The 12,861-nt window shown below is 40.8% G+C and overlaps 1 protein-coding gene and 1 long non-coding RNA gene across 2 annotated transcripts in view; one reads left to right on the top strand and one right to left on the bottom strand.

Moving 5' to 3' along the window:
* The window catches only part of gramd2aa (GRAM domain containing 2Aa), a 91,717-nt gene extending 79,873 nt beyond the window's left edge, over nt 1-11,844 (bottom strand). The window contains exons 1-2 of the mRNA XM_061974900.2: nt 11,734-11,844; nt 5,893-6,114 (exon numbers count right to left, since the gene is read on the bottom strand). Coding sequence (XP_061830884.1) covers nt 5,893-6,023 — 131 coding nt within the window. The 5' untranslated portion in view covers nt 6,024-6,114; nt 11,734-11,844. The remainder of the gene's footprint in view (nt 1-5,892; nt 6,115-11,733) is intronic.
* Nucleotides 1-12,861, top strand: part of LOC133615967 (uncharacterized) — a 29,348-nt gene that overhangs the window by 5,228 nt on the left and 11,259 nt on the right. Inside the window, exon 2 of the long non-coding RNA XR_009816799.2 lies at nt 409-508. This is a non-coding gene — a long non-coding RNA (uncharacterized lncRNA). The remainder of the gene's footprint in view (nt 1-408; nt 509-12,861) is intronic.

Raw genomic sequence — 12,861 nt, 5'->3', positions numbered from 1 at the left:
GCGGAACGGAGCTTAGGGAACAGCAGAAAAGTGGAATGTATTATTTAAATCGGTGCGTTGGAAAACACGGACCGGAGTTTTTTTTTAAACTGGATCTGGATCGGCATTTTCCCATGCCTTGCCGATACGCATTTTTTTGCGAATATCGGCGGCCGATCCTATCCAAATATCGGATCGGGACATCCCTAGAGCAGAGTGAACCCTCTTGTCAGCCATCCACAATCTTTGTCTTTCAGAGTGGAGGCGGGACTGCTGGCTTCCTTTAGAAGCAACGCTATGTAACAAAAAATAGAGAGGAAAACAGGAGGGATGTGGCGAGCGATTAATCGGCCACCGATTACTGTAGTATTGGCCAGTTTTCATAAAAAAGTATGAGATCGCCATTTCCATTAATGCATTTTGTTGCAGATCGCAAACGGCGATCCCCTCTGGCTGATACAGTCGTGAACTGGCTTGTTGTGAAGTGTTTGCGATTCCAAAGATGTGAAGGACCTCAGACAGGCTGCAGGTAAGATGATTCTTTACTTCAATATACAAAGCAACATAACATAGGCCACTAAACTAAGAATAATGCACAGACTCTAACCTGGTGTGACAAATCATAACAAATACGCTGCATTTATTTGTACCGTAAGTATCAACATCACGTAGTATTATCACTGAAGGACGAGGCTGAAAATATTATGCACAGAGGACGAGAACAATTAAATAGTTTAAATATTGTGTTGATATTGTTAAACTATCAATAGCACTCACCAAAAGACATTGAACAGTATACAGTTGATACATGTGATTGGTATCGGCCGATCTCAATCATGGATGACCGGTATCAGAATCGGCAGCATAAAACCCTGTCCGAAAGAGCCCTAGAAAAAAAGATGAATGCAAAGCCAAATGTCCCGCTGTTGGAACATTTCGGCTTCAAAACCGAATTAACACGATTAGCATGTAAACATGGACTAACGAGACACATTTGTTAAAACATAGCAAAAATAAACAACAAAAAAAACCACCTGACCCAGTTTTTCCAATTGAAACAAAACACCTGCACTTGAAGATGTTCAGTATTTATTGAAGTGTAATTTTTGCTAAGAGATTGAGAGTCCATTTTACTTTAATGTTTATTCACTTATTTAGGATAATCAAAAGTTCCTTGCCTTCCAAGTACAAAGGTAAAAAAATACTAACGAAAAATAAAAGTTTATTACGTGTCAAAGACTTACATGCATGATTATTATTGTATTATATTATAATTACATTAGTGATTAAATTGTTTTTTTTTTTAAATAATGTTGACAACAATATAATTTATCAGCAATAATTTGTGGGAAATTGAATCGTCCAGCAATAAGAGACAAGAACACATGTCTTTTTTTTCTTTAGTATTCTATAGATGATAAAGAACGCTTGAATAATGCGGCTAATGGGAGTCACCGTTGTAGCCTTTCAAGTAGAGATGTCCGATAATATCGGACTGCCGATATTATCGGCCGATAAATGCTTTAAAATGTAATATCGGAAATTATCGGTATCGGTTTCAAAAAGTAAAATTTATGACTTTTTAAAACACCGCTGTACGGAGTGGTACACGGACGTAGGGAGAAGTACAGAGCGCCATAAACCTTAAAGGCACTGCCTTTGCGGGCCGGCCCAATCATATAATATCTACAGCTTTTCACACACACAAGTGAATGCATGCATACTTGGTCAACAGCCATACAGGTCACACTGAGGGTGGCCGTATAAACAACTTTAACACTGTTACAAATATGCGCCACACTGTGAACCCACACCAAACAAGAATGACAAACACATTTCGGGAGAACATCCGCACCGTAACACAACATAAACACAACAGCACAAATACCCAGAACCCCTTGCAGCACTAACTCTTCCGGGACGCTACAATATACACCCCCCGCTAACCCCCCCACCTCAACCCCGCCCACCTCAACCTCCTCATGCTCTCTCAGGGAGAGCGTGTCCCAAATTCCAAGCTGCTGTTTTGAGGCATGTTAAAAAAAAAAGCACTTTGTGACTTCAATAATAAATATGGCAGTGCCATGTTGGCATTTTTTTCCATAACTTGAGTTGATTTATTTTGGAAAACCTCACAACAAAATTAGGCATAGTAATGTGTTAATTCCACGACTGTATGTATCAGTTGATATCGGAATCGGTAATTAAGAGTTGGACAATATCGGAATATCGGATATTGGCAAAAATGCCATTCTTGGACAACTCTACTTTCAAGCCCTCTAAAATAACTTCAAAACCCTCCATCAACGTTTTATATACACACTGCAAGTCTATATATAATGTAGTAACAGACATGTTCATAACAATATGTAGTATGTTCACTATTTACCATATTTTGGTCATTTTATGCTTTGCCGGAAATTATTTCCTAAGCGCATTTATTTCCGATTCCACAGCAATGCAGTTCCGGGTTCCGTCAACAAATATGGGTTCCTACTTCCGGAACAAACGCTAGTCTGTTCTTATCATGGCAGACTTGGTAACTGACAACGAATACTAGTATTTTTGAACAAATGAGGATTAGCAACCTTATCTTTTTTAACCTGAATATACGGAGGATGAACTGCTGCCTATAGAAGCGAGCAGGAACAGATGATGAGACGTTGGAGCAGACGGAAGCCGAGAGAGTGAGGTCAGTGTGACTTGACGCTGCAAATGTGAAACTTGGAACCAAGCTATGCTGACAGAAAGGGAGTGCTTACCCAAAGTAAAAAAATGCCTCGGGCCAGCTGGACCAAACACATTGAGTGAGTCACTTTATTACGGACCATGATACATGCAGTACATCATGCTTGTGACAACGACATACGCTGTCTGGCTAGCTGTGTACAAACAAAACATGAAGTGTGAGCTAATACTTTACAGATACTGTAATATGATTGTTCATGTTTTTCAGTCCGTACAAATAGGTGTCGTATCGCGTTGTGTATTACAAACTCAAACGTGTTTCGTGTTGACGTAGAAGGTAGCTTATCTCTTGCCATAGTTAGCTTTTACGGCTAATACCGAAGCACGCCGACGTGTTACTATGCTAGAAAGAGAGTTCCTCAGTGTTCGCTCTTACAATAACAATGCAGCTACAGCTTGTTTATTATACAGGTTACGGAACGAAATTTGAAGTATTGTTGACGGTTTTTGAATGCATTTTTAAAGTGATTTGGAGGTAGAATTGATTGCTCCCGTTAGCTGCATTGCTAGCTATCGAGAACGAGCCGATTTTTACATGTTTGAATGCAAAAAAAACAAAATTTTGTCTTCTTGTCTCTCATAATGATTGTGGCGACAGGCACATTTTTCAAAAAAGTGCAGTTCCTGTTTAACCTCTAAAGGCCTTAGTGGCCACATGCGTGGACAGCACCTTTTAGCTCCTATTTCTAAAATTGTGTACACTACTGAATTGGGGTCTTATGCCGACATATGGACACTTATACTGCTATCTGGTGGTGTCAGAAGAGTATAACATACAATGGAATTTGGAAAAAAAAAGTGTAAAAATACAAATGTGCATGTCACTACACATTAAGTACACGTTTGTGCACTTATGAACTGAGTACACCATATTAAAAGATGATTTTTAGTTTTTATTCTAATTAGGGTCCAATAAGCCCAAATAGTAAAGAGAAATAAAAAAAACTTGTAAACAAACAGCTTGGGCCTTAAGAGGTTAAGGGAATAAGAGAACAAATACAACAGGGAAAAAACCCAAATAAACACAGCATTTAAACCTCACACAAAAACAAAAGTTACCGTACTTTCGTCCCCAAGCTTTGAACTTTATACAATAGTGCGGTTAATCTATGGATTTTTCTTTACTCAAGGCTAAATTATGGAATGGATTAAGCAAATAAATCAAACAATGTACTAAAATGATCCACTTTAACTGTTCAAACTCAGTTTTTAAAAAGTACAAGGAAAAAGATTCCTGATAAACATCATGAACCTTATTAAAAAGGAGAACATTTTATTAATCTCATAAAGGATGAATAATTACATTGACTCTTCTGTTTTGTTTGATCAGCCGTTTTTCTGCCGTGTTGCAGGCACCGTTTGTAAACAATTACATAATCTTTCTATTTAAATATCTCATTTCACAACGTATATAACGGCTAATATATGAGGATGTCGTTGTGGCTTGTGCAGCCCTTTGAGACACTTGTGATTTAGGGCTATATAAATAAACATTGTTTGATTGATTGATAATATATGAAAAAATATTTTTTTCTTTGAAAAGTTGGTGGGGGTTCTTATATTCCAGTTCAGCTTATGGTCTGGAAAATACGGTATTTGTACATCTAAAGGCCAAAATAGAACAAGACTAATTAATGAAAACCTAGTGTAAATCATGTAGAAAAACATAGATTGGGGATACAGGTGGGACATTCAACACAAGAAAAAAAAACATCGGAAAGAATGTGAAAAATAGACTGGAAGATTCACAAGAAGCCTAAAACAAGAATCTGAACAGGAAATCTTAAGATCAGCCATATCAAATCATTGCAAAATAAATAACCACATCATGGACCGGGACAACGTCAAAATCATTGCTAAAAAATTCAAAGGTGTCCCATCGTATCCATTCTGCTGCTGACGCAGTAGCTAGCTTACCTCTTGCCGTAGCTTGCTTACAGTTCCGTTGCAAGGCGATGTGTTACTCCGCTAAAAAAAGTGTCCTTCAGTGGTTGCTCTTACAATAACAATGTCGCTACAGCTTAGTCATTACACAAGTTATGGAATGTACATGAAGTATTGTTGGCGGTTTTTGGATGCATTTTTAATGTGATTTAGAGGAAAAATGGATTGCGTCAATAATCTGCATTGCGAGCCACCTAAAACGAGCAGACTACTATAAATTAGAATGAAAAAATAAACATAACCTTTGGTCTTCTTGTCTCTCATAAGGGTTGTGAACAACATTCCAAAAAAGTGCAGTTCCCCTTTAAATAAGAATAACAGACCAAATTAAATGTTACACAGCTGTAACTCCCTGGCACTAAACCTGCAGAAAGTAGTTCAGTTTTCGCTATATTCACATTTTCACACTTTGCACTTTTTATTTTATTAAGCATTTTTTGCATATTCCTTATTTTTGCACCTTAATTTAAAGAGGTTATTGTTCAGTGTTTGTTGTGATTTTAGAATTGTGTTTACGTTGAGTGTTTTTCATGGTTGTGTTGACCTTTACTTAGCTGAGGGGATTATAATCAGGGGGAGGTTACATTTTGAATAACAATCTTTACATGTATTATATTTTTCTTTTGGTCCTTATTTTCAATAGGTCATAAAATATATGAATAATTATTGACATCGACCAATATAAAACGCTTATATGCTGAGACAGTTTTCAGACGAATTGATAAATTACTCGATTACTAAAATTATCAATTGCTGCAGCCCTAAAATACTTATTAAATGTAAATTTGGCGTTGTGATAACAGATAAACTGAGCAATATTTTAGCTTAAAAATGTTTGACGAGAACCAAATTGTGCGAAAAATGGTGTGTATAGTTTGTAAGGTTATGTAAGGTTTCATGGCACCATGCTGAGTTGTGCTGCTAATACTTTGATAACCTCCATTATTAAAAACATGTTCATTTCTTAGCATGATGCAATGCACTTCTCCACAACTGCAATATTACAATATTGTTCAATGATCTTTCAAATGTAAAAATAAACATTTGAATATAATTGAATAACCAGAGCCTGATGTTGCATGAGTGAAGGCAGACATGGGAAAAAGTCATGCACATGTGCAGTACATTTCCAGCACCATGTGCTGCTCTGTGATTGGGTCAGGTGCAACATGAGCTATTAGATAGGCGGGGCTCACCTGCACAGTCACATGTGACGCTTACCTTGCCGCTATCCTCTGGTTGCAGTTACCATGAAGGTGGCGGTAGTGGGCGGGCGGGTAGTAAGTGTCCTGGCCTGCTGCCTCGTCGGCAGGCAGGGCCTTAGGGCTGGCTGCGTAGATAGTGCATCCCATGAACACCTCCTGGAAGACGGCCTCCCTTGTCCCAACAGCGAGCAGAGCGGGTCCTGGAGGTGTCCTGATGTCCCGTCCTGATGGCAGCCAGCTGCTTTGTGGGGAAAATCCATTGGCTCAGCACTTTTCTCTCTTAACCCCTCCTTCCCTCCGATGCTCTCCCTCTCTCTCTTGAGCCCAGAGCACAGAGGATAATCAGATTCCACATTTACACTCCACAAAATCATGCCCGGCGTAATCGCTCCCCATCACTGATGTTGCATTATGCTAATGCACACAGCTGAGTATAGCCGTTATAGGGATGGGCGATACGGCCTACAATAACGATATACATATCACCATATAAGAATTTAGCTACTGACGTATGCAGTAACATTAATGCCTCATTTCCTGTTGTGAACTATTAATCTACTTGCTAATTCACTGTTAGTATCTGGTTAAAATTCTTCTGTTGTTGGATACTTTACATTAGTTTTGGGTGATACAACAAATCAATCAAAGTTTACTTATATAGCCCTAAATCACGAGTGTCTCAAAGGGCTGCACAAGCCACAACGACATCCTCGGCTCAGATCCCACATCAGGGCAAGAAAAAACTCAACCCAATGGGATGACAATGAGAAACCTTGGAGGGGACCGCAGATGTGGGGACAATGGACGTCGGGTGGATCTAGCATAATAGTGTGAGGGTCCTGTCCATAGTGGATCTAATATAATAGTGTGAGAGTCCAGTCCATAGTGGGGCCAGCAGGAGATCATCTTGAGTGGAGACAGGTCAGCAGCGCAGAGACGTCCCCAACTGATGCACAAATGAGTGGTCCACCCTGGGTCCCGACTTTGGACAGCTAGCGCCTCATTTGTGGTCACCGAATCTGTGCCCCCCCTTTCCACGAAGGAGAGGGGGGAAGAGCAGAAAAGAAACGGCAGATCAACTGGTCTAAAAGGGGGGTCTATTTAAAAGCTAGAGTATACAAATGAGTTTTAAGATGGGACTTAAATGCTTCTACTGAGGTAGCATCTATAACTGTTACCGGGAGGGCATTCCATAGTACTGGAGCCCGAATAGAAAACGCTCAACAGCCCGCAGACTTTTTTTTGGGCTCTGGGAATCACTAATAAGCCAAAGTTCTTTGAGCGCAGATTTCTTGCCGGGACATATAGTACAATACAATCAGCAAGATAGGATGGAGCTAGACCGTACAGTATTTTATACGTAAGTAGTAAAACCTTAAAGTCACATCTTAAGTGTACAGGAAGCCAGTGCAGGTGAGCCAGTATAGGCCTAATATGATCAAACTTTCTTGTTCTTGTCAAAAGTCTAGCAGCCGCATTTTGTACCAACTGTAATCTTTTAATGCTAGACATAGGGAGACCCGAAAATAATACGTAACAGTAATCGAGACAAGATGTAACGAACGCATTAATAATGATCTCAGCGTCGCTAGTGGACAAAATGGAACGAATTTTGAGCAATGTTACGGAGTTGAAAGAAGGCCGTTTTAGTAACACTCTTAATGTGTGACTCAAATGAGAGAGTTGGGTCGAAGATAATACCCAGATTCCTTACCGAGTCGCCTTGTGTAATTGTTTGGTTGTCAAATGTTAAGGTGGTATTATTGAATAGGTGTCGGTGTTTAGCAGGACCGATAATCAGCATTTCCGTTTTCTTAGCGTTGAGTTGCAAAAAGTTAGTGGACATCCATTGTTTCATTTCATTAAGACACGCCTACAGCTGACGACAATCCGGCGTGTTGGTCAGCTTTGGGGGCATGTAGAGTTGGGTGTCATCAGCATAACAGTGAAAGCTAACACCGTATTTGCGTATGATGTCACCTAGCTGCAGCATGTAGAGGCTGAAGAGTGCAGGGCGAAGAACCGAACCCTGTGGAACTCCGCACGTTACCTTAACATACTTCGAGGTCACATTGTTATGGGAGACGCACTGCATCCTGTCAGTAAGATAGGAGTTAAACCAAGACAAGGCTGAGTCTGACATACCAATACGTGTTTTGATACGCTCTAATAAAAAATTATGATCGACAGTACCGAAAACAGCGCTAAGATCAAGAAGCAGCAACATGGATGACACATCACATGGATGACACATCAGCATCCATCGTTAGCAATAGATAGTCAAAAATAGTCATTTTTGCGAAGGCGGTCCCCGTAGAGTGATTTGCTCTGAAACCGGATTGAAAGGGTTCAAAGAGATTGTTAGACTTTAAGTGTTCATTTAGCTGCTGTGTTAAATGAACGTTTATTTTTTAAATAAACGTAAGGTGGAACACCGGCTGGTAGTTTACCATGAGGTCAGGATTGATGTTAGGTCTTTTGAGCAGAGGATGAATAACCGCTTTTTTGAATGCTAGGGAAACAGTGCCAGAGGAAAGTGATAAGTTTATATTATTTAGCACTGGTGGTCCTAATATTACAAACAGTACCTTGATAAGTTTCCCAGGAAGTGGGTCAAGTAAACATATTGTTTGTTTCATTCCATTTACACGCCGTAGGAGTTCCTCTAATGTTATTTCATCAAAAAGAGAAAGACTATTTTGGAGGGCAATATCCGTCGTAAATACATTCGTATCTGTGTTAATAAAACACAGTTGTAGCTGGGATGCGTTGTCTTTAATCTCCTTTCTAATGAGTTCAATTTTCTTATTAAAGAAATTCATAAGGGGGGACGGCGTGGCGCAGTGGAAGAATGGCCGTGCGCGACCCGAGGGTCCCTTGTTCAATCCCCACCTAGTACCAACCTCGTCATGTCCGTTGTGTCCTGAGCAAGACACTTCACCCTTGCTCCTGATGGGTGCTGGTTAGCGCCTTGCATGGCAGCTCCCTCCATCAGTGTGTGAATGTGTGTGTGAATGGGTAAATGTGGAAGTAGTGTCAAAGCGCTTTGAGTACCTTGAAGGTAGAAAAGCGCTATACAAGTACAACCCATTTATCATTTATCATTTATAAAGTCATCTGCCGAGTGGGTGGAGCTACTGGGAGGAGTCTCTTTTTGGGTTAGCGAAGCTACTGTACTGAACAAATATTTAGGATCGTTTTTGTTGAGGCGGATGATATTTGAGTAGTAATTAGCTTTTGCTAAGGTAAGCATGTGTTTATAAGTTATTAAACTATCACTCCATGCTTGATGGAAAACTTCAAGTTAAGTCGCGTGCCATTTGCTTTCCAGCTTTCTACATGCTGGTTTAAGAGCTCTAGTTTCTTCTGTAAACCATGCGGTTCGCCTTTTAGGGGCAATTTTTAGCTTTAGCGGTGCTATACTATCAATGGTGTCACGCAGAGCGTTGTTAAAGTTGTTAGTGAGGTTATCAGTAGAGCCCACATAATTTGGGAATGGCGCCATTACCGAAGGCAGTAGGTCAGCAAGAGTCATCATTGTGACAGCATTCATGTTGCGGCTGCTAAAGCAGTGATTATTATTAGCTTGTTGACAATGAGTCAGAACTTCTAATTTTATAAGGTAATGATCGGACATTACTTTAGTATACGGGAGTATCATAACTTTGGAGGTGGTGACACCCCTGCCCAGCACTAGACCTATCGTATTACCATTGCGATGCGTGGGTTCATTTATTATTTGTGACAGACCACAGCTATCAATTATAGTCTGGAGCGCCACGCACGGAGGGTCTGATGGGGTACTCATATGGATATTAAAGTCCCCCATTATAATTATATTGTCGGCGTGCGTTATTAAATCAGCGACAAACTCAGTGAGAATTCACTGATAAAGTCCGAATAGGGCCCAGGGGGGCAATAGATAACCAGGTAGAGAGGCAGCGGTGCGACAGACCTCAGAGTAAGCACCTCAAATGATTTATATTTATTACTTAGGTTAGGGGTAAGGTTAAAGTTTTCATTGTATATTAGTGCGACACCCCCCCTATCCCTTTTAAGGGGACGGGCAATATGCGCATTTGTATAGTTAGGAGGAGATGCCTCGTTAAGCGCAAAAAATGTGTCTGGTTTAAGCCAGGTTTCACTGAGACCAATGACGTTAAGATTGTTGTCTCTAATGACATCATTAACTAATAACGTTTTGGGAGACAATGATCTTATGTTTAAAAAGCCCATATTATAGGTAGTGGGCTGTTTTGAGGAATTTTTGTTAAAAGTTATCCGTAGTAGTAATATTAATAATGTTGCGTTTATTTTGCGTAGTGTGCCGTAAATAATTTCGACTATATCTAGGGGTTGATATGACTGGAATCTTCAGATTGCTTCCTGTGCTGTGATAAACTGAACGCGTCATAATTTGCCACCTCAGTAGAATGCATGTCCACCTCTGGCACAGTCACTGCAGAAAAAACCTTATGTGAGTTGTGTATTATTCCAGGAGAAATGCTATGTGTGCAGGGATTCTCCAGCCTGCTGCTGGTTAGTTCTAGCTTAACTGACTCCTCACCCGGACTAACAGACACTGTAATTGCCTGTGACCGGGCTTGCTCTAGTGTAGTTAGTCAAGTGTGACTCAAACAATAATCTATGTTCCTAGGCAGGATGATGGCGCCTTCCTGGTTAGGGTGAAGGCCGTCCCTCATCAACAAGCCCGGTTTGCCCCAGAAAGAGGGCCAATTATCAATAAACGTTGTCCCTGTTGTCTACAAAAATTAGCCAGCCACTTGTTAAGCAAGACTTGTCAGAATAATTGTATATAAGTTATCACACAACTTGTTTTCCCATAAGTTCAGGCTGCCCTGCGAGAAGACAAAAGCTGTCTTTGTTCTTATCAAGCAAAAGGCTTGTAAAACTCCATTGTGTGTGATGTGATGCGACGTGGAGGTGTCGGTTTCCCTGATCTATTGGAAAGCCACAGCAAGACGTTGTCATGACCCGAGATCTACAAAGCAGAGAGGGAGCAGACCTGACACGGCTCCAGGCACCTTTTCTTTTAACTGTTTATGACCGAGTGCGGCAGCTGTTTATGACCTCCCTCCCCTTAGAAACAGCTGCAGCCATGTAATCAGGAAATGCCCAAATACAGGAGTAGGCGTGGAGCTCCCTCCTCTGAGTGGTGGGGTGACGATGTACGAGGGTCCATACACACATGCGCTCTCCTCGTGATCTAAATTGAATCCTGTCTCTGTTTGATTCCTTTGCTTCTTGTCTTGTCTAATAGATGTCATCGGTGTTTGAACCTGACAAGACTAATCTGCTATATCTCTCATCATTGCCTCTCGCAGGCCGGGGGCCAGAGACAAGTACTCGATGCCTGGACATCTTTCTAGCGAGATTACAAGTCCTAGCTATGTTCCTCTTTGTAATCTCTGACTGTCTCATTCTAGTGTCATTGGAGCCAACGTGTACAACTATGTTCGCATAACTAGTGGTGCGATTAGCCTGTCGTACGTGTTTACTAGGCTTGTTGCGAGTTAGCTGCCTGAGATTAGCTTCAATGTCAGGTGCTCTGGCCCCGGGAATACACTTCATTGTGGCTAGTTTGCTAAGCTTTATGTTTCGGGTGATGGAGTCGCCTATGACTAAAGTGTGGTGCCCGGTAGACTGGGGTGTAGGACTAGCTAAAGGGATAACTCTATTATGCGTCTCAACCGGTTCACCGTTGCTTATAGGCCGCTTAGGACTGCTATAAACTGTGCTAGTTAGCTCGCTACAGCTAACGCTAGCAGACACAGCCCTCTAGTAGAGCCAACCTATCCATGAGAACGGTGCACGAAGACCAGGGAGCCATACTCACGGTATTTCTTTCACCGAGCCGACTTCTTGCTGTCTTCAGGGAAGTGGTCGCGACGTGTGGGGAGCAGACGCCTTCAGACCGACGCCGCCTTTCTCCGCGCTAGCTTCGTTAGCTTAGCAGCTAACTAGCTGAGAGAGGGGCGGTGAGACAGAGATCGGGTGATTTGCAAGTTAAATAAGACTACTAAGTATGTTTGGGAAGTAGTAAAGAAAGCTGTAAAACAATTAGAAGCACACAGAGAGAACGATACTTAGCTTTTTCGCAACAGCGAGCAGTCACTCACGGGTATCGGTCCAATACCAATGCTGATACCTCACATTTTCAAGATCAGTGAATGATTCCATTTTTGATCACAATTATAATCAGACAAAAACACAGGATGGCATTGTCGCAATAATAATTGATTATTTAAATTATTTTCTATTATTGGCTCTAATTTGAATCCTTTTTGCCCTTAAATTCATCCTGTGTCCAGGGACTTATTTACTGAGTTTGCAATCAATAAAAAAACAACATAATATTTTTTGATGATGAAGAATATCGATCTATAGATCGATATTCTCCTGTGGTTATAACCACAGGAGTATTGGTATCGTTACAGTCGACATATGTATCGATCCACCCACCTATGTCTACATTTAAGAGCTCTAGCTTGTGGTTAACATATCCTCCTACAGTGTGTGGTGTAGCATGTTTAGCTATTCCTCGTCCTCCAGTGATAATGGTACTTAACATAGTTGATTTGCCGCCATGGAGGTGAGGATTACTTACTTAGAAGTGGATTTGCGCTGTGGAGAGACGTTAGCTGCTGGCAAGAAAGTTACATTGCTTTTCACTGTCAAATTTTCAAACCCAGCTAGAATGCATTATCACGACAGTAATAAAAGCTCTATCGTCAGCCAAATTGATATCGTACATCATATCGTCTATATTGCACGACCCTAACCCACCATCGTGATGCCGACATTGTACAGTACCATAATTAAGAATAATTTATCGACGGCCAGTAAATATATGCCTCAGAGTGTAAAGGTTGTTACTTCATGTCCAGTGGGCTCTAATAATGTTAAAAAAATATTTAAAAGCTTGTAAAGAGGTGGTTTATAAAAATATTTTATTGATAATTGT

The sequence above is a fragment of the Nerophis lumbriciformis genome, linkage group LG15 (genome assembly GCF_033978685.3).
Source record: "Nerophis lumbriciformis linkage group LG15, RoL_Nlum_v2.1, whole genome shotgun sequence".
In the NCBI taxonomy this organism is placed as follows: domain Eukaryota; kingdom Metazoa; phylum Chordata; class Actinopteri; order Syngnathiformes; family Syngnathidae; genus Nerophis; species Nerophis lumbriciformis.
Note: the sequence above shows the minus strand (reverse complement) of the source record. Positions and strands in the feature narration are given on the sequence as shown.